The 22,660-nt window shown below is 38.4% G+C and overlaps 1 protein-coding gene across 4 annotated transcripts in view; it reads left to right on the top strand.

Moving 5' to 3' along the window:
* LOC139710754 (single-stranded DNA-binding protein 3-like) overlaps positions 1–22,660 on the top strand; it is a 176,146-nt gene that overhangs the window by 72,091 nt on the left and 81,395 nt on the right. For 3 of the 4 annotated variants that reach the window (XM_071622669.1, XM_071622670.1, XM_071622672.1), the window contains exons 6-7: positions 4,034–4,075; positions 17,211–17,273. In XM_071622669.1, coding sequence (XP_071478770.1) covers positions 4,034–4,075; positions 17,211–17,273 — 105 coding nt within the window. The remainder of the gene's footprint in view (positions 1–4,033; positions 4,076–17,210; positions 17,274–22,660) is intronic. The other variant, XM_071622671.1, reaches the window with a different exon arrangement.

Below are 22,660 nucleotides of genomic sequence, written 5' to 3' on the forward strand. Positions count from 1 at the left end.
TAACATTTTGCGAGGTAGTTAGAAACCATTCTATGAAATGTTAAAGAGCATACAATTCTAAGGAGAACTGAACGTTTTTTTGATGAAAATCTGTTTTGAAATGACTGAGATATCCAAAAAGAAGGTTAAAAAAAAGAAGAGATTATTAGGATCACTTTTTTTTGGATATCTCAGCTGTTTCAAGACCAATTGTAATCAAATAAACTGTAATTTCCTTTAAGAATTACATGTTCTTTCTTATTTCATAAGGAGTTTCTCATTATCTCACAAACACACACACACAAAAGTTGGAAACCTGCAGCCCCATTTAAACCAAAGCTATACCATCCCTCTAAAAGTGTCAAGTGCTGTTCGGTGTAAAGTACATGTATACACAGTCTGAGCTGGGGTAGTGTTCATCATGTACTCTGTGTTGTTCCTGTCGCAAGGAAGAACTGAATTTGAAGTGAAGGGAAAATGTCCAAAGGCCGTGGTTTGCCTGCAGGTGAAACAGATTTCATAATGACCTACTTTTTAAGATTGTGGTGGAATGGATGGGTGGTAGAGGGGAAGAGTACACTGTATGTAAGAGCTTGCCCTGCATAACAGGCTCAAGTTATGACAGTGGCAGTGGGAGATACTAGCTACATCTCACTACTCGGCAGCTCTCTGATGTGTTGTGTGGAATGTTGTCTCTCTGAGGCGTATGCAATGATTTAAAAACTAAATCCCATAAAGGGGGGCTGTATCAGGAGGAGGGGGTTGTGGGGGAGGACAGGGCTAAAGGAGGGGATAGGACAGTGACCCCATAGTTTGTTGTCTGAAAGTCAGAAGAAGAAGAAGAAGAAAAGGAAGCAGAAGAAGATTGTAATTAGTCCTTTTGCAAAGACATATATTTTGAAGTAGATGAGCATGTAAAGTAAATTGGATTGTTCAGGTCATAAGACCAAAGTTTCTGATGTATGGTGGTTGTGGAAAAGCCTTTATTGTTCCACAATTTTGAGACAATCTTTTCTCTGGTAAGGAAAATCCCTAAGGAATCGTAACAGGTATTGACTATGCATCTTGTATAGAATTATATATAAGAGTGAATGGGATATTGCTTTGCAAAGTTGAAAAGTTTTATGCTTCATATCTTTTTTTTTACATTTTTTTATATGGCCATTATAGTGTTAAACAGTATTTGACTAAATTTCTGTAAAGATGTGTGCTGAAAGAAATGCATGGAATATGTCAAGTTTTAAAGATTTGTTCCTCTCCTAGTTTTGTAGAGTAAATCTTTTTAAGGAGATCTTTGTGAACACTAGTTTTTTTTTTTCAAACATGGGGGTGAAGGGTTATGCTCATTAATGTTCATGAAACTGAGATGGACGTAAAAGAGTTATCTACTCATGATGTCGAGTTACCTGTTATAGCTGCTTTCCTCCAATTCTGCCAAGTCCTGGTCCCCATTTTATAAAAAGTTGATATGACAGCAACTCTTGCTGGAATGGCAATTGTCATGGTAATGACAAGAATCCAGCTTCCCGATTGGCTGTTGCTATTGGAAGTTGCCATCCTAACTTCTTTCATGAAGTAGGGCCCTGGTTTTATTTGTGCTCCCATTGTAAATAGAGTTAGAGAATATATGACATCCCTGAAAATGGCAACTTTTGCTGCAGTGGAGGGGGATTTTGCAAGGAGAATGTTAACAATTATCTGTAAAGTTAAAGGGACTCCCACCCCCACCACCCTAGCATAATGTGTGCAGATTTAGGGACAAAAAGGATTCAGGTTTCAGTTTCTTCAGTTTGTCTCCCTCTACAAATGAAAATTTGTTAAGATCGCAACTGCTGATCTGTAAATTAACAAACATGTCGGAAAAAAGGAACCAGTGGGACTCCGACATGTTTGTTAATTTACAGATCAGCAGTTGTGATCTTAACAAATTTTCATTTGTAGAGGGAGACAAACTGAAGAAACTTAAACCTGCGCCTTCACCCCTCTGAATATATCTTTCTTTCATTTAACAAAAATGATTGTTCAGAACTTAAAGAAAGAAGTGAGAACAATTTCGAGCAATCAAGAATTGTGATTGCATGTATTTACAGTTTGATTCACTGGATTTACAGAGGTTCTTTGCAATTCAAGTATGAGTAGCCCCTAGATTGTTGTATTAGATGCCCCTGCATTTATATTTATAAAACAAACATGAAGAATCGAGAAATGATATGGACTTAAAATAGATGCATTAGGAATGCCACCCAAAATGAGCTGAGCTGACCATGCAGTCACCATGACACCTTTGAGGGAAATAGACGGATTTACTTACATATTCAAATTTTGTGCATACATTTATAAGAAAGGTAATTCCCGGCAGCCAGAAAACTAGCTGGAGGCTTGCCTGACATAGTGACAACTAATGTATCAAAGTAGTTTCCAAGTGACAGTATTTACATGCATTATGTGTGTACAAGTGAAGATAAGAGCTTTTATGAAAATTATCCATATTTGTTAATTAAGTAATAAGATAAATAATTAAGATTGTTTGTAAAAAGGGATTTCATAGTTTACCAAATCAAATTTTGAATAAAAAGAATAGTTGAACTGAATTGTAAGAGCTTCTCACTTTAGCATATTCTGTTTGTATCACAAAGAACCATATAGATATGTTTGTAGAAATGTTCCTTTAATGTGCTCTGACTATTTGTATGATGGCATTAACTAATTTTTTTTTAATACCTTAAATGGGAAGTTTCCCCAAACTTAAATAATGTACATAGAACATAAAAAGATGATTGAAACATTTGGCAAGAGTTTGAGAAAAATGGGATGAACCTGTGAAAATTTGGAAGTCTTAAACTTTTGGTTTACTTTTTTATGTGTGTGTGCTGCCCTCTGTAGATGGGAACTCTACAACTGTACTAGAACAGTACAACGATACGATGAAGATATTAAAAGAAATTTTACAAGTCTTTATCTTACAGTGAAAAAAAAACAAACACATTCCCTATCACCAGTCTGTGAAATATGTCAAAACAAATATTATTCTCAGAGCCTTCAGGAGTTGCTAGGTCAAGTGCTCTTTCGATGTCTTTGAGAACGAGTAGACAAATCTGTATGAAAATGCTTCCAGGAGTAGTTGGAGAGGTCGCGTGTGAATGCCAGCACTTGCAGCCCACGTAGATAATAGCATGATTTCTACACGGTTTGCTAAGACCACAGTGGCCATCTGCTGACATCTGCATTTATAATTCTGCTAATTGCCAGGCAATTTAGTGAACTAAATCCCTCCATGAATTCAATTTTCCTCACATTTTAACCCGGGTTGATCGTTGTTTAGTGATTTTCCCCTCATCTATCTCTAGAAGACATTTATATTCTGCAATTATCTAAGATTTCTGTTTGTTTCAACTGATTTAAAAAGTTATCTGTATACATAGATGATTCAAGGCATTGTCTTTCTTCACAGACGAATTTTTGAAATAGGGAAAGTTGAAGTTAGTTTCTGTGTAGTGTCCTTCATATGAATTTTTCTTTGATTTACTTCTGATGATCCAAGAATTCTTTTAATTTGTTTTGCTTTCTTAACCTGAACTGAAATCTGTTGATCAATATAGAGACCTTGAATTGGGAAGAACACTTAAAAAAAAAAAATGCTGTTTGTTAGAATCAAAACACATAAATTTCTTCTTATTATCTTTATCTATCCACACAACCAAAATTAATTAACCCCCCTCCCCCCATATTTTCATGTAATGAACAGTACGTCAGTTGTTGCGTCACTGTTGGAATATAGAGCCCATTTCATCAAAAACAAAAAACATGTTTTCAAATGCCATGTTCATGAAATACAAGTATGTTGTCTGTGTCATGTGTTAGGATAATATTGTTGACATTGATACTTTTGGATATCAAGTCATAACAAAGCAATAGAAATAATAACAGGTGATAAAGCTCCAAATTCAAGCAGATATTTCTCTTTGCTTCTCACACCTTTGTTGCTAACCTTGTGCTTTTTCTGCTTTTCTTTTCTTTTCATTGTTTGCTCCTAAATCTTGCCATTCGATAACAGTTATCTCCTCATCATAATCCAAACATGATGGACGGAAACCAGGTGAGTGAAGGGTCTGTGAACACCTACACTACAAATGGCACCTTCCACACTCGTACAGAGCTCATAACCAACAAGCATGTTCCACTATGTACATATGTATTAATTGGGGGGGGGGGGGGGGGTATATGGTAAGGGTTCTTGAGGGAAGTAAAGTGAATAGAATTGTGGTTGGACAAGGGTAGTAGCTTTATGTCCTCAACCCCTAAATTTGTACCTCGTGTACATAGACTGTGCAGCATGACATTTTGTGTGTATTTTTCCCTTATCATACATATGATATGTGCATGTGATGTGTGTGTGAGTGAGTAAGTGTGTGTGTATATATTTATTTATATAACTATAATGCACACACATACACACAGGCACACATAATATGATGCACATATATATGTATTCACATACAAACTTGTGAGTGTGTGTAGGAGTCTTTGTAACTGAAAAAAAAATTTCTAGTGCACATTCAATAGCACCCAAAAGTCGCACCTTGCAGACTTAATCCACATTGCATACAGCATGGCATTTTAGAAAAGACTTTAGATTGGGTCCCAAGATTGCTATACAGTGCACTCACGTTACATAACGAACACATTCCCTTTGCAACACACTAAAAATGAATGTCCCCAAATTACCATCTATATATTTTTACATACTTCACTGTTCAGCTTAACAAATTTCAGTATAAAGAAGGAAACTTGCCAGTCGTCATAACGGGAGTCGCCTTTTTTATGTGACTCAAGGGCAAGTTCGGTTATTAAAATAACAAACAAACACAAGAGCTCAGCCACACTTTGAATGCTTCTGGAGCTGAAACTTGTGTCTCGTAAAATGGAAATACTTACCCAGGGCGGTATGTCAAGGCACCTTAAGTATAACATTGCCAAGACGTGATTCTTCAAGTCACTTTAGCTTGAGTGACAAATTGGTGTATTTACCAGAGACCAGCATTTCTTCAACATAGCACCAAACAGCACCCCAAAACAATCAATGTGAAGTTCAGACATATAGACCTCAGAACTCCCAGCTGGTGTGTTGTGCATCTGCAGCTTATTTTATTGCATGTTATTCCAACTTGTCCAGATGAACAAACAAACAAAAAAACAAACAAACAAACAAACAAACAAACAAACAAACAAATTAGATGTCAGATGTCAATATTCATCAAAAAGCCCCCCAAAAACAAAACCTTCTTCTCAACTCGTGGGGCGGGATGTCTGCCAAAAATGAAATAAAAGTTGATATTTGATCTACATGGGGGAAAAAAATGTAGGAGCCAAAGTGGGTTTTGAGTTCTAAAAGGTTGAGAGGCCTGGCCCTAGAAAAAAAGCATTTTAGAAATATACTGTGTTCAAGAACATTTGTACAATGATATTTGTAACAATTGTAAGAGATGTGTAAAATATGTGACCTGTACGGGCAACATGTTTGAGAAATATTTGCAACATTTACAGCAAGGACAGGACAACTGCACATGAATTACCTTCTGGTCTTTGTGTATACATGCACAGACCGACAGATATTCCCCCTCCATAGGCTGATATTTCATCATCTGTAGACCAGTGCGCCTGGCATTTTTCCTGGAAATCGTATTTCAGTATTGGCTTGAGTTCGAATGTCAATTTTCCATCCCTCTTCATTGAGCTGAGGGCACTATCAGAAGATGGTTAGCTGAAGCTTCAAACTGACTGGCAATTTGCAGACAGTAGCATTGCTCGTTTGAGGTAGTCGACGTTTTGCCCGGCACAATGGAGCTTAAAAGCAGAATCTCATAGTTGTAATGAAACAAGTGCAAATTAGGGATGTTGACATAGTCTCCTCAAACTCTTAGACACTTGCCACTAGTGCTAATTACTGAAGGGATGGGGATGTTGGAAGAAGACCACCTCGAAATGTGACGGAGTGATTTTTCATGTTAGGCTGTCACATCTGTCACTTTACAATCATGATCTAGTTGTCACTTTACACGTACAGTCATGATCTACGATTGTATTTATGTACCACTTGGAGAGTAATGCTGACTTGGAGTTAGAACTATTATGCACCATCCATGAGATATGTAGGCATATAATATTCCACTGCTGTTGATACAGACTGATATTTATTCTCACTTTTATCAATTTGATGATAATGATGATCATAATCGAGAATCATTGTTATGCTTTATACAGGGTGCTACGTAACTTTATTTTACCACTTGCCCGGTCGGGCAAGCAGATTTTCAAATTTGCCGTGAAACACTTGCCCGAATAATAATTTTACTTGCCCGAAAAGAAAGTCCAAAATATAAGGAAATAATACGGAAAATCATGTGTAGATCAAGGGCTTAATAAAACACTATCATTTGAATAAACAGCACAACAAACTTGGTTCGATTAAGTGTTGCAGTTGAAATGCATTGGGCCTTCTTCACGTAAGTGTTGGAAAGCTGCTGAAATGATGTGTTGCATTGATCCCTAAACAGCCATTATCGCTGGGCTTCTGTATGGTTAACTTTGTGGGTTTGTTGGGGGGAATAAGTAAAAAAACGGTGTCTTCAAAACTTTTTTGCTTGCCCAATTCGGGCAAGCATTTGTTCTCATTGTTCAAAACACTTGCCCGAATTTGATTTTCACTTGCCCCGGGCAATGGGGCAAGTGCTTATGTAGCACTCTGCTTTATATTGCCATCATCATCACCATCCCCATCGTCATCAATATCATCTCTCTCATCAGTGTGATGATGACAGTCATCTTTATGATCATCATCATCATCATCATCATTATCATCATCATCATCATCATCATCATCATCATTATCATCATCATCATTATCAGCTCTGTTTTAGGCCAGTGCGATTTAGTTAAAAAGTGGGAGTATTCTTTGAGCTCTATGACTGGTTGTATGTGCATGGGGGGGGGGGGGGGGAGGGGGGAGGGGATAAGCTATAGAGGGGGTCAGATATTCTAATGAAGAGATTGACTAATTCATTAGCTACTTTTAGTTTAGACTGCCACATAAGAATTTCACTCCTACCTGACTGTGTAAAAAAGCAAATCAATGTGATGAATTGTGTAGTGCAAATGTTTATGAACACACAGTGTATAAATGCATGGGTTTGTTGGACCTATTATGAGTACGGTATTTTCTTGTGTGTGGAGAACCATTCTTGGCCTTTTATTGTCAAACATTTTTTAATCATGGTGATTTTTTTTTTAATATGCACATATGATGTGATAATGGGAATTCTTGTTCTTATGATTATTATTACAACATCATTCTGCATTTCATTGGTTTTGATGGTTTCTCCTAACAAACTGGACCTTCAGTGGTGAACAATTTCCATACATGCACTCTTGATATCTCGAAATCACTTCCTTAAATGGCGAGTGATATTTCCGCCTCACTTTTTGAATGCAGTATCAAACTGCCCCTTGCAATTCTCTGAGTGTTTACAGAATTTTTTTTTTAGTGATTATTCCACAATAGTGTCTTCTTGGATCATAATTCTATGATGTAAATGAGATACAGAGGTGCAATAATTAATATAGTTCATGATTTTCAAGTCACAATTTCACTTTTTAGAGTTCCCTTGATTTCCTGTCATTGAGAACCATTTCCTGTGAATAGAAGTCAACAATTCAAATAATTGTGAAAGCTGTATAAATAATTTGTTTGTGGTATGTGTTTGTGTGTGTATCTTTGTCTGGTAGTGTGTTTCTTTGTGCAAGTGTGTATGTGTGTGTTTTGCTTACTAGGATGACATTCATCTGAACACAATTCAGTTGATGGTAGCAATCAACAGGCAAGGCATCTAGAACTCCATATATCTCTTCCTCACATGATTTAGAACTGAAATGTTTAATTAATGTATCATGATTTTTGTCACAATTTCTCTGTTCAGAAATCTTCTGATGCTTTGTCTCTGAAAACTTTCCTGTCAATGGAAGTCAACAATTCCAGTAAATGAAAAGGTTGTGTAATTGTTGGGGTAACATCCATTTGAACACAGATCTGTTTAGGACAACGATCAACAGGCAAGGATTCTAACTCCATCTTTCCTCGTTTCATGATTAACCCCCCTCCCCTCTCCCAGTAGAATTGGGCTTCGGCAGATAGTGCAATGTTTTGACACCATGTGACACCCGCGATAAGTGACCCGCCGCCCGCTCGCTGCGCAAATCCAGTTACACCGTCGTGCCGCCAACACCGCTTACTCATCCAATTTAGGCGCGGGGAGTGAATAACGCACGGCAGCCACGAATAATTCAATATTGGGTTTGCGCCGTGCGCTGAATGGGGAAAGAGGGAGTGATGAAGTGGTAATGTGCATTGCAAGGCAATCCTCTCTGATAGCAAGCTAAGATGAGGCAAAAACAGTCCTCAGAACTCAAATCCTTGTATTCCGATAATTGGAACAGATTTCCTCTCATAAAAGGTATTTCCCCCTCTCCAGTGTTAGGAGAAAACAAACACCACAAAAATAAAAGATATAGGAAATAGAAAAAAAAAAGCAGTCACAACACTCAAATGAATACTAAATGTAGGGAATTTTGAGTTGTTTACTGAACTTTATTGAAATTCATGGGTGTTACCGATGCCTTCTGCATGGAAAAAGGCTGATATGGGCCAGAGATTAAAAACAGACAAACAAAGGACCGTGATAGATAAAGCTTTCATGATAAGTGCTTTTCGAAAGTCAAAATGTCTTTTCACATGCGTCGTAAAAATCGTTTGCGCAAAATGAATCCTCCCAGGTCATCACGAGACACGGTTCTGTTTTTGTTTTTTTTCCAGCAAATTACGAAATATTTGTTACAACTGCCAGTGGATTTTTTTTTTTTGGGCAGGGAATGACTGATGGGTTGTATAATTGGCTTGCCAGTGACTGACACAAATATTAAATTTTGCTGATTTTTGTGAGTTTTTTTTTCCTCTCTTCTTCAATATGTTAAAAGATATGAGCATGAGTGTCAGAAAGGTTGCGTAGTGCCTAGCAGGATTATCAGGAAGATGATATTACAGGCAGGGGCAATCGGCAGGAGTGATTATGAGTGCAGGTCGGCATACCTTGCTAGGTGATGTGTAGCCGTGTTACCGTGGCAACGGGGGAAACACCATGAATGAATTACATCCTCTGAACAGGGTTAGTTGTTTCCTGGGGCCCGGGCGCCAGCGAAGCGTCGTCGGTTGGTGTGGGAGGACGGCACGGCAGTGGGAAAGCCCAGGCCAGCCTTAGTGGGAGGGAGGTAGGAGGTGAGAGATGGTGAGTGGCTAGCCTGCAAGGATCTGCGTGTGTGTGTTTGGATGCGTGTGGCTTTGTGTGTTCCTGTTGATCGTTTGACCTACAATGTTTAGCTTCTCTCATCCGCTTGCTACTTGACTCTGCAAACAGGGATCTTCTGATGCACACAAACTGCACAGAGAAAAGTAACAGAAAAGCAGAAGTCACTAACAAACTCATAATGCAAACAGCTTATACACTAAATCCACCTGACATCGTATCTATGAAGAATGAATTTGACAGCTGACTCTCTCTCTGTTTTTATTTGCATGGCATTTAGGAGTTAGCACAGTTAGAAATGCCATGCTTATTCCAACCCATTACTACTTTGCACAGTATTTATAACAACAATGATATATAAACTATTATGAATTATTTCCAACATTGATATATAAACTAGTACAAACTGAACAACAGGATGGAAAAAGGAACAATTTAGAAAAGGAAAAGTGCCGTCGGTTGATGTACATGATACATATTTCTAACCATTTTGTCAGTGTGTGTGTGTGTGTATGTTCGTGCAGTCATTTTCGTCAAATGAATCAGAGAAGTGTGAGTAATGTGCCAGAAATCAATAGGACAAGAATCCAAGCTCAGAGAGAGAGAGAGAGAGAGAGAGAGAGAGGTGTCTGCGGGATGTATAAATATTTCACTCCTTCGTCTCTTGCCCGCTAGGCTCACTCGTTTCCAAGAGGAAAGGAAACTAGACTGAGTTAGCCTGGGGATAGGCGTCCCAAATTGAGTCAAAGTTGCAACTCATTTCAGTTTTCTACATTTTTTTTTTTTTGGCCTATGTTTCTCTGTGTCTCGTTCTCACACTCTTAGTCTGTCTGTTTCTCTGTCTTTTTCTCCCTGCTTTTTATACCCCCGGCGGGTCGGTTTGGAAGCTTGTCTGGTAGAGCGTATATGGAATGAATTTTTGATTGATGGTGCATTTTTGCAGGGGAGCTCTCAAAAGTCTTCGAGGGACTGCCTCCTTTACCTAGATATGCGTATGTAGCAAATGTTGGGCAGAGAGTGGGCAGGTGGAAAGTGGCATTTGGGGATTTTCCCTGGTCTACAGGTGACTGAAAGGTACAGCATGTGGTCAGGAAGATTTTGCAGTAGACTTTTTTTTTTTTTTGGGGGGGGGAGAAATGCATGGCGGTAAAAATCTAGATGCACTCATCTTTCTGTGCGTGCTCTTGATTGTTCATCTTAATAATGAAGTGATTTTACAAACACGTACACACAAACACAGATGTATAAATTGATGGAAAAATATGAAGCATTTGATTGCAAAATGGGCGAAGTGCCATTTGTAAACATTTTAAAACATTTTAAAGTAAATCTTTTATCAGATAGAGCAAATTAAAACTTTCCAGTGGTACCTCTATAATGTAACAGAAGAGGAAATATTGATGAAGTTATGATTGAGAATATCCCATATTTTCTTAATGTTTTCTATGTTTTTAGCAGTTTTAATCACAAATATATTAATTGCAAGGTCGTGTTTACCATTGGGAGCAGCGATTGAAAGTTTTTTTGAGATATCAAATTTGGTACATGTGTGTAGGTCATTTACATCACAAAACATCCTACCATTAAGAAAAATTGCAAGAAAGCCTACAATATATGGAGATTTCACTCTTTTCTCAATAAACCATAATTGTATATGGCTTAGTCTAGAAACATTTTTTGTTGTAACTATTGTCCATATTTTGTATATTTAAATATAAGTAACATTGATGATATTGATTCATATTTTTACATTGGATGTTTCTATACCTAACTCAGATTTTAGAAATATTTTGAAGCACTAAAGTTGGGTTTATGCGTCATCTGCAAGTGGTGGATAGTGCCTTTAAGAATGGAGTTAACTTCTTTTTTTAAAAATCGAACTCTTCACATATACCTGAATTTTAAGTGCACATTCCATTGATTTTCCTCATGATTCATTTGTGTTATGATAATGAATGATTATGCCCTAACCTGTCGACCTTGGGTTGTTGTGATAATTTCTTGTAAATTAAGATTCCTAGAAATGTATGACATATAATAAACCTTGCATAATATCTTTTGTCTTTCTCCATCCCTGTAATATGTTTATTCAGTTAACATTCATCGTCCATGTAATTCAGGGATTAACCAGACATAGGCATTTGTTTGTGTTATAGACTGACCTTAATGCACAGTTCCCAATATTGCTAAAGATAGTGAGTTGGAATTGAAAGAAGAAGAAGAAGAAGAAAAAAAAACCAACAAAGCATGTAACACGTTATCAAATATTTGCCCCTACAAGACAGCAAAATGTTTATGAGCTTATACAAACTGGGAAGGAATAACCCTCTCTAACCCCCTATACCCCCACCCCTAAAAATAAGGAAAAATAATACTCACAAGAACAAAAAATGAACCGACAGTGAAGCGTTCTTGATCTTGGATTTGCACCAGAAGCACTGGTGGATTTGACCACATAAATTGTGGTATAATATTGTTCAAATCTGCTCAAGTGACCTACTATGTATGATACAATCTGTCTGGCACGTGGCTACTGAAACACCCTTTTATCATTATTGTCGTCGTGATTTTCAGTTTTGGTTGTCAATGTCAATGCAGTGATATGGTTTAATGAGCCTCGGGAGTGCTCACCTAGACTCCTTGATCCCATTCACTCAATTTGGTGTCGGCTTGTAGCTGTGAGCCTTCCTCTTCCAGCATAGTGCAGGTCTGTCTTGGCGTGATCACCTGAAGGGTAGTGGGTTACAGCATCTGGGTGCCAAGACGGAAGAGACCCTCTGTACTAGACAAAAAACAAAAAAAGAAACAAAAGCAAAAAAAAAAGTGTGTGTGTGTGTGGGGGGGGGGGGGGGGGGCTAGGGGAGGGGCGGCATAGAAAAAATAACAGAAAGAATTAAGAAAAGACCCGAAATCAATTGTTCAATCTGTCTTATCGTTGAGGGCAATGATTTCCTCTATCCAGGGACAATGTTGGTAATTGGCAATGCCTATCTCTCTTTTCATCTGTCGGGGAAAGATGTCATTGTGTGACGTTCATAAATGCTCTCGCAACATTGCGCTGACATTGCGCCGAGTAGGAGCAAGCTCATTCTTGTCTTTCGGGAGGCAGTGTGACCAGAAAGATGTTTGTGTGGCTGCTAGTCCTGGCTTGTGTGTGGTATAAAATGAACATGTGACTTGCCAGAAAGTTCAAGTAGAGCATTACCAATGATGCACCCTTCAATGTAGCGACGTCCCTTCTCACAACCAAATCCCTGAAAAGCATTAATTAGTGCAGATATCATGGCATATTAGAATAAGATGGAGGGGGGGAGGGGGTTTAAATAAGAAGGCTGAATTTCTCCGCTTGTAAATGCATGTTCTTACACAGAGCTGGTCAAACTAGCGACTGGTCATCTAAAGAGTTTGACCGTCTTGACCAACACAAAACACAGGAAATGATATGGTATCCTGAAAGGATGAAATGGTAAAGTGTATGTACCTTTTTGGTTTTCTATTTTTTTTATTTATTTTTTATTTTTTAGGGGAACATATTTATCTCAAAGGTTTTATCACTTAAATCCACATTATGCCTTTGAGCAAAGGTGTACCTTGTGGGAAAAATAGTGGAGCAAAACAATACAAGCTGTTCTCCTAAATGTACTGTAATCCCATTTTTTTTTCTCATGTAAATAGCAATGACTTGCCAAGGTATTTTCTTGGCATTTGGTTATTTTGTGGCCCCCCAAAATTGGTAGTACAGTGTCATGAAAGGTTCATAAACCTTCTAAGGTTCAACAATGTATCATTCTGTCGCAAAGGACATTGTTGCACACTGGAGATACAACGGAAATGGAATTATGAAATGCCTCTGCATTGACAAATACATAAGTTTAAAAACATCTGTGCCAGAACATAATAAAAGAAGAGAGAAGAAAAACAAACCAATCAGCCCGAAAAAGTTGGGAGGGAGTGGTTCTTATCAATGCACAAAAGCTCAGTTGGAGAAGGAACAACAGACCTAAACTGTAAGATCTAGACCTAGACATTTCTTTCTTTGACATTTCTGGAACTTCTGTTGGGGCTCATTGCTAACAATGGATTAGCATTATGGCACGATGCTTCACGTGCGATTGTGGTAGACTTAGGAATTTCCACAGAAACCATGTATATTATCTGCATCTTGTGTTTGAGACTTGTTGTGCATACATGTGCGTGTGTGTTTGTGCATGTATTTTGACTACTGATACAGGTATAAGCTGCTTACTGATATTTTTTTCTTATTAATATTTTAGATGATTTGCTGTAATTCCAAACCACACTGTTGTGTGTGAAATAAAAAAAAAGAAGGAAATTCAGCAAGACAAAAGTATGTGAATTGCCTTTTTTTTGTGTGTGCTTGATCAACAGAGCGAGAGCAGAATTCACAAGCAGACATTGATCTTACACGGCAAATGTTGTGTGTGTGTGTGTGTGTGTGTCTGTTTGTCTGTCTGTTTGTCTGTCTGTCTGTCTGTCTGTCTGTGCACAGGAGTAAGTGTGGGTTCTCTGGAAGATACCTACAGATACAGACTTGCTTGGAAAATTGCGGTAGTCATTCAGGAAATTCCTTGATGTATTTTGACAGTTGTTCCCTTTCTGATACTCCCCCCCCCCCCCCCCCCCCCCCCCCGCAACTGCCTTCCCCTTGCAAAAAACACCTCCACTCCCACCACCAAATCGCAGACGACTCCCCAACCTTCATTAATGAGATAATTGTGGCGTTCGTCTCCGGAGTACCACCGATTGGTGGCATGTGGCAGACGTACGTAAGATCTCTGCCTTCTCGTTGCATCCCTGTCCCAAGAATCTGGGAGAGTGTCGGGCTTGGGAGGGTGTTTGGCGGGAGGATATGATCAATAGTTCCCGTAAATTCAATAAAGGAATTCAACCCGCAACACAGATGGGGCGGCACAGTTGCTATACTTTGTCGGAGATGGGCACTCAACTCTGTCCCCTGGAAGAAAATGATGACTTGTCGCCATATCTTTAGTCCCAGTGATGCACCGAGAGACGGAACACACAGTTTACTGATGCTGATATTCGGCAGCGTCCTTCGCTCCTTTGCTGGATGCTGGAAGAACAAGGTCAACCCATTCTCACATATACTGAGTCACTTGTGTCGGAAACCAGATAATTTTCTAATTGGAGGAGAATCATTTGGTTGTTTAGAAAAAAAAAGAAAGAAAGGGGAAAAAAAATCCCAGAAAGAGGCTATTGGGCTGTTGCTGTGCCATGCTACGGAATTGCACCAGTTTCCGAATAGTGCAAAGTGAACTGTCAGTAAGAGAAGGCTTTGTGATTGATTGCAACTAGTGTCTAATTTAAAAGTCCTGTTTTGTAGTCAGATCCAAATTAAAAACGGATCCTCCAGTGTCAGTCCTGTGCTCTTTACATATGCACATGAGTACATGTACATATTGTAAAACGAGGAATGTTCGCGTGCATTTTAATTTGGCGAATTTCGGGAGCGCCAAGATTCGCGAAATTAAAATGCATGCGAAATTTCTTGTCTACACAATATGCATTAAACGCCAGTGGCAATTCGCGAAAATTTCATGCCACGAAAAAGGCTGTCGGCTCCAATTCGGGAAAATTTTTGCCGCGAATATATCATGTTTTACAGTACATACCCTGCATCTCCTCCCCCCCCCCCCCCCCCCATCTCAAACAAGCAGTACCAACAACAAGATATGGTGGTGGTACTTTCTCTTGAAATGACTAGAGGTGGTTTTGATCCGTCTTGTACCTAGCACCTTTGAGGTTACTTTGTATAAGATTTGATATCTGAGAGAGACACGCCAGAAACTGGGTGTTGTAATAAAAAACAAAACAATTCGAGCATTTAGAGTATAATTGTTCCTCAACTGAAAGGAAACATGTAGTTATAAAGGAATGAAAAAGCTAGGCCAGACTTTGCGTGAAAGTTGGTCGACTGATTTATGTTTCACTTCCTGCTTTGAAAATTGTGGAGAGCATGGCTTGATGTGACCTACCTTCGAATTATACACACCGTGGGGTCATAGCGTGTCAGAGTTGCCTGGATATGAATTCCTGAGTCATGGGGATGCTATAGCCATTGCTTCCGGCTGTAATGTATGGATAAGCTGATGATGACATTGTTAACCCTTGGCGCATGGGAACCTGACCAGCCGTGTATTGATGCGATGGGATGCGGCCACACACGGGAGTCGGTGGAGTAATTGAATGATGTAGTGACAGCGACTGATGAGCTTTAGTGAATGATAAATTTTTCTCTAGACGTCAATCAGACTGTGATAGAGAGCGGAATATTTACTGGGCAATATTCCTACAAAGTTCTACATTTGTAGAAACCGACAAAAATGAAGAAACCATTTGTATTCCTCACTGATATATTACAGCAGATGATCATGAATATCTTACATATAATATGCTTCCCTCTAAGGCTTTGTCTTGTTTATAAAATGCACAATACCAAGGTGCTACAATCCCACATGCCCATTTACCCAGGGGCAACTAAAACTCACTTTAGGACAAGTAGGATGAATGGGTACAACTTGCCTGTTGAATGTGTAGGACACTTGCCCGAATGCCCTGCAATATTGCTATCGATTGTTGCACGCAGTTCTCCAGTTTACCGGCTTTATTGTCACATTTTCAGAGTGCACTTTCCGCAGTTTCCTTCCTATATTGTGTGTTTGTCTTATCTGCCAAGAAAGAACAGCATCTTACCCCAACGTTTTTTTGTTACAGTCATAGCGTATCTCTCTAAACACCTGTACAGAAGACTTAGTGCACTTTGATTTCATGATCAAGTTTGTTAGAAGATGGGAAAATACTTGCCAACCTCCCTAGCACACAAATAATCATTCAGCGCTCGCAACATGTGTGCACATGAAGCTTCGACTATTCTTTTGTTGTTGTTGCTAGTAGTGAATGGTATTTATACTGTAGGCAGGGAGATGAAAAATGAAATATGCTTCACAATTCTTGTGAAAAACATTTCATTTGCAATATAGCGTGGTTTCCGAACTATCAGCCATTTTCTCCAAGATGGCCCATTACAAATGTATGCATAGTGCCCTTGGAAATCAACATTCTCTTTATAAGACCATTTTTTTTTTTTTTTTTTTTTGGGGGGGGGGGGGGAAGCTATCTTTGTTCAAGACTGATGTATCATTTACTAGTTTCAGTCCATGCAGTGGTAGGGAAATTGCCAATAACATGAATGCTATTTTTTAAAAAAATATTGAAAAAGTTAGAACACCAAGTTGTTTGACAAGGAGTCATGTCACATTCGAAAGTAAAGCTGTGATGGTTGTTGTGTTGGCCACACATAAGACAGAAAGTGGTTTCATTTTTCCATGTTTAACACATTTTGCCAAGCAACATTTGTTGAGCAGTTTCTGATCATTTGACCCATGTCCAATTGTTGTCAATGTGATGTTACAGGAAAAAATAGAGTTTTGCTTCTAAGAAGATACTTTTGTAGCAGGAAACAAAACTTTCTCTTTTGATGTTTATGGATAATTAGCTACTTAAGATTGTTAGCCCGTGCTCATTATTGATAGGTATCAAATGTTTCTCTTTGTTCTCTCTCCCTCTGTGTCTGTCTCTCTATCAATCAATCGCTGTCTATCTGTCCAACTATTTATCTATCCAACTATCTATCCATCTATCTATCTCTGCCTGTTTATCTATCCATCTATCTATCCATCTATCTATCTCTGCCTGTTTATCTATCTATCTATCTATCCATCTATCTATCTATCTATCTCTCTATCTATCTCTCTATCTATCTATCTATCTATCTATCTATCTATCTATCTATCTATATATCTATCTATCCATCCATCCATCCTTGACTTCTCTCTGCAGCCTTTCATGTCACCAAGGTACCCCGGTGGACCAAGAGGGCCAGTTAGAATGCCAGGAAATCAGGTATGTTGCCTCCTTTCGTCTCTTTGACTAATTCTGATCATTGTTCTTTTTATTATTGTAATTCATCATTTGTTATTATTATTATTATTATCATGTTTGTTTGTTTTTTTGCTAAAGGTGTTTTCTCTCTCTTGTTTCTTATGACGAGATTATAACATTTATATGTATATGCACAAGAGGTAAACCTACAAGTGTATTTATTTGATACCCAGTAGCTTGGTGACACACTGACCACCGGGATACATTCTAAAACCATGAATATCGCCTGTCAGCATATATGTGCCTCGAAGCCTACACTCATCGGTAGCGGTCAACTCCAGTCAAAATTCTGTGCTTGTTGTGTGTGTACTCACACAGAGATCAGTGATAGAACTGTGCACAATTTGCTGTGGGTATTCTCAAATATATTTGAGCTGGGCCAGGCTTCCTACCTACCCCATGGTATCCGCACGCTACTACGTCTTTAAAAGGCAAAAAAAAAAAGCATGTCTTGTACGTATGTTCCAATAAGAGTGGTAAGCTGAATGACACAGGAATATGAATTGAACTGTTCTTGATCTCCTGCAAAGTCAACAAATGAAAGTTAAATACACACGCCTCTTTACCTCTACCCATTTATACATCTACATAGACTTATACCTCTATGTATGTATATATGTGTACGTATACATGTGTACATTTAGAAGGATGGTATGTGCATATTTTTGTGTTCATGTGTGTGTGTGTGTTTGTGTGTGTGTGTGGTTACTATGTGATATCAGCGATGACAGGATGAAACCACTAAACAGTGTTACTCAGCAGCTACAGATTAGTTGCGTGATCGTTATTCACTCTACATTCTTTTTTTTGTTGTTGTTGGTAGGTCTCGCACATGAAAATGGTTCGCATAAAGATATGGGCGGGGGGGGGGGGGGACAAGTGACTTGTATGCTCAGTGCTGCGACTAAATAAAGTGATATGGCAAGGCAGATAATGATGAAATAGATTTACAAGGAGGATATGCAGAGTGAGAATACACCGAAGAAATCAGGTTAGGTATAACAAGGCACATATGATATATTAGTGGATATAAAAAAGAAAAGGAGAAATACAGAAATTGGCACAGTTAAATACAAAGAAAATAAAAAGCTAAATAAATACAGCCAAGCGATAAAAAAGAGAAGAAGATGGCAAATATGTAGAGAAGTAGGAGATAAGGTCAGATTGGCACAGATAAAAAGAGAGAGGAAAAACGAAAAAGAGGGGGGGGGGGGGGGGGGTTCGTTGCCAAAGGAGAGAATGTTGAAGATTGACAAGAAGAAAGGAACTATGGAGATGTTTTGCCAAGGCTAGACACTGACTTTTTTCTCTGGAAGCCCATTTGGGCTCCTAAAATCTTTGAATCTGAAGTTTTGGTGGCCCCAAAAAGAAATTTAGTGGCCTGAAATAAACAGAAACATGACAATCCATTTTGAATCTTAAGTAGTTGCCCAATCGGGCCCCCAAAAGATAGCCTTTTTGGAAAAAATTTGGTGGCGTGACATCAATTTTTTAGTGGCCCCGGGCCACCACTAATGTTTAGCCCTGTGCCACACCGTCTCTGAAGAGGATCTTTACAGCTGTCACTGCATCTGCAGTGTCGATACATTGTACCACTTTTGCTCAACATTGAACAAAAATGAAATGTACGTCATATGGCACAGATATGGCATTTTCGCAATTATCTTGTCTGAAAAAGGTAGTAGTTGTGTTGACATCTAGAGTCAGGAGCCCCTTGTCAGTAAAACAGCAAAGGAGATTGTTAGGCCCTCATCAGAAAAGCGAGTGCAGTCTTTCTATAGAACATGATTTCTTGCCTTGGAAAATGAGACAGGAATTTCATTAACTTCTTACCTTATGAAGGAGACTTCTGTCCGTACTGCTATGTGCGCTGTAAACTGTGTTTGGGCACTGTAGGAAAAGCAAAATGTCAAAGAAAGAAGAAAAGTGTGTTGTCATGACAATGAAGAGCGTGCAAGCAAAATTATAGTGTCTACCTGGTCACAGTTTAAAAGCAGTACTGTAGCTGTAGATTTGTATTTCTTTTGGTATTGTTGTAAATAAGGTTAAAATGTATGTGCTTGACTTGCAATGAGCAAAGTAAAGTAAAAAACAAACAAACAAACAAATAATTTCCAGTCTCTAAAACGTGGAGAGAAAATACCAATTTGCAGAAAAGGAATGAAATAAATGTGCATTGGAATACTTGGAATCGTGAATTGTTATACATTATTGTTACTCTCTTTTTAAAGTCAGAGATGTGTTTGTGATCAATGGGTCATGGCCACTGTGTTTTTGTTTCACTGTTTTCTGTGTTTTTTCTGTTGTTCATCTGATCCGTTAAATTGTTGTGTAATTTTTTTTTTTTTTTTAATCCCACGTTTGCGACAGAAGAAAGAAAGAAAGAAATTTGTCCTACCAGTAAAAACAAAGCGAGACAAAACAGTCAGTAGGGTTTTGTCCTTCAGGTGTGTACTCTGGACCAGAAAAAACAACAACAACAAAACCTCATACCTGTCTTCTGCTCTCAAGAACCGACATTACAGTGTCTGAAGTAATTCTTTGCTACCCACGTAATTAACCGCATTTCAAGGACACCTTCCTCCATAGAGATAAAAGAAACAAGGGCTAGTGATATGCGTCATTTGAAATATTTCACCACAGATGTGGCTTCTTTTCCATCCGTCGGAGCCTTAATCACTGTCGTATCTCGACAAAGAAGTTTGATTGGATAATGTGATGTTGGAGCCGACCTCTTATAGGTCAGTTCCTTCAGTTTCATTGGTCAACTTTACCAGGACATGAACAAAGCCACAGACGTATTTAGATGCTTGAACAGACTTGAATGGTGCGAAGCAAGTTTGATTGACGTAAGTTGTCCTATGAGCAGCTCCTGACTGAGTACAGGTATGACTACCTTCAAGTGCATCACATCTGTTGTCCTTTGCTTTGTAACCAATGAATGTTAATCGCAAAGCTCACGAGACGAGAGGGTCACTATCGATAAACACTTAGTTTCGGGAGCAGTCGAAGCTGTCACATTTGGAAAGGCAGCCTTTACCAATCACACACACGCTGTCACGTCTCGGTGCATTGTCACGTTTGGAGTATTTTCGTATAAATGCGCTATCTAATGAACACAGCAAAGGAGTGACTTAGACTCACCCTTTCACTTGCTGTAGAATCATGTATGATTTTGTGTGTTTGTCAACCAAGTCTATGCTTTGTTACTTTTGTTTGGTTTTTTCCTCTCAGTTACCATTAACATTCTTGTTGTGAATATCTGAGTCAAGTACCATCACTACATTGTACGGAATGATTTTACTTCAGCAAAATATTTGGACATGTATTTCAACACTCGTAGATCTTATAGCGTGTTTCTGCGAGAAGAATGCAAAACATGATAACATGAGTGAATGTTGTAAGTCTGGAAATGCAACGGACATGTCCAGATGCTGTGACTAGAATTGAAAAAAGGGGAGAGGTAAAAAAATATGAGCTTGGCGGTTTCATAACAGCTAGTTACGTGTAGCTGCAGTTGAGAAAGGTGATTTCCAATACGAAGTCAGCTTCATCTGCAAGCTGGTAGCATTTTCCCACACTCGGCACACCTGCATTCTTCTGTGCTAATCTACAAAACGTGTGTACTTTAAAGTGAGAGCATGTGCTGTTTGGCCTTTGGGAACCTATTTGTTGTTTTTTGTCTTGTTTTGTCTTGATTTGTCATGAAGAGGTGCTCTACCCCCTCTGAACTTGGAAGGTATGAAGTTCAGCGAATTAGCTTAAAAGTATCTGAATGTGAAGCTCATCTTTTATAAAGAGTTTTGTTTGTTCGTTTGTTTTTTGTCTGGTGTGTACACAGCTAGGTGGCAAATTATTTACAAAAGTGAAAAGAATTGTCAAGACATCATGCACATCAGAAACACATTACTAGTGAGGTTATTGTCACTAGAGGGCAGTATTCTCACATATGCAGTGGTAGGGGGTTTGTCTATTGATCACGAAAGTGGCTGTAATGAATGGGTCCTCTAAGAACATATTGGTCAATCTTTTTTGACTTTGATATTGCTGTTATTGTAGTTGTTTTTATGATTATGATTATGATTATAATTATGATTATTATTTTATTTCATTTTTATTATTGTCATTATCATCAGCTTTTGTTATTTTATTGGTAGATTAATGTGTTGTATAGAGATAAGTGTGCAACTCACTCATGCTTTTATGCTGCAGTGTATGTACACCAACATTTCTCTATGGCTGTCACTATCAACATGTCTTTTTTTTAATCTTTGCTCCCTTAGACTCTTTTCTTTTCCTTTTTTTTTTGGCCATGTTGGGGGGGGGGGGGCAGCATGCAGGCAGTCAGTTTTTCTTGTGATTCTATCTCCTTTCTCTTGTTTTAATGTATAGAAGCATTCTCAATAAAGCACTGTATACTCTGCCAAGTTTCATCTGTTATGTAGTTGTTCTTTATGCTGCTGAAAGGATAAAAGTGTTTTGAGCTGAGCCTGTCTGTGAATACTGTAAATGCTGATTCAACATCATGCAGTTTGGAGAAAAAGAAATTGGCATGAAGAGAATTATGTGTTATTACTCTGGATCTATTCATACCTTAAATCTAGTCAGCTACAATGAAAAGAATAAGAAAAAAAAAGAAAGAAAAAAAGTTTGGTCGTAGATCTATATGTTAATCACCTTTGTTTTGCCTGCCAACCAGACAAGTTAGGTTTGTGTATATGACAAATGTTTATGTGTGTCAGGTGATGGCTTGATATGATTTATGATGATGATGATGATGACGATGATGACGATGATGATGGTGATGATGGTGATGATGATGATGATGACGATGATGATGTGTTGTTATCCAATCAAAGACACAAAAGAACAACATCTTGATGGCATCATTTATTACACTTGACAACCAGAATCGACTTCATATTGTTTGATATGCACAAGAGTGAAATATTTTATGCTTGATAGCGAAATATTTTATGCTTGATAGTTAGATATTTCATCCTCGATAGTGAACTACTCTATACCTTAGGCAAGTTGACATGTTGTTTTAGCAGTAGTTTGCATTGAGTAAGAAGAAGCAATTTGGGTGTATTTAAGCATTGTCCTTGAATTATCAGTTTTTATTGTCTCAAACGTGTGTGTGTGTGTGTGTGTGTGTGTGTGTGTGTGTGTGTGTGTGTGTGTGTGTGTGTGTGTGTATGTGCATGTTTGTGTGTATGTGTGTTTGATAAGTGAAGTGCCATGATAAGTTTAGAAATCATCCTCGAGTCCATTGGCAAGATACAGTGAATTTGGCTTGATATTGTTCAAAGTATCTAAGAATTTGTATGATGAAGTTAACAAAGTTC

Source organism: Diadema antillarum, unplaced genomic scaffold, assembly GCF_040938485.1.
Source record: "Diadema antillarum isolate AM-2024a unplaced genomic scaffold, OU_Dant_1.0 seq00001559_RagTag, whole genome shotgun sequence".
Taxonomy (NCBI): Eukaryota; Metazoa; Echinodermata; class Echinoidea; order Diadematoida; family Diadematidae; genus Diadema; species Diadema antillarum.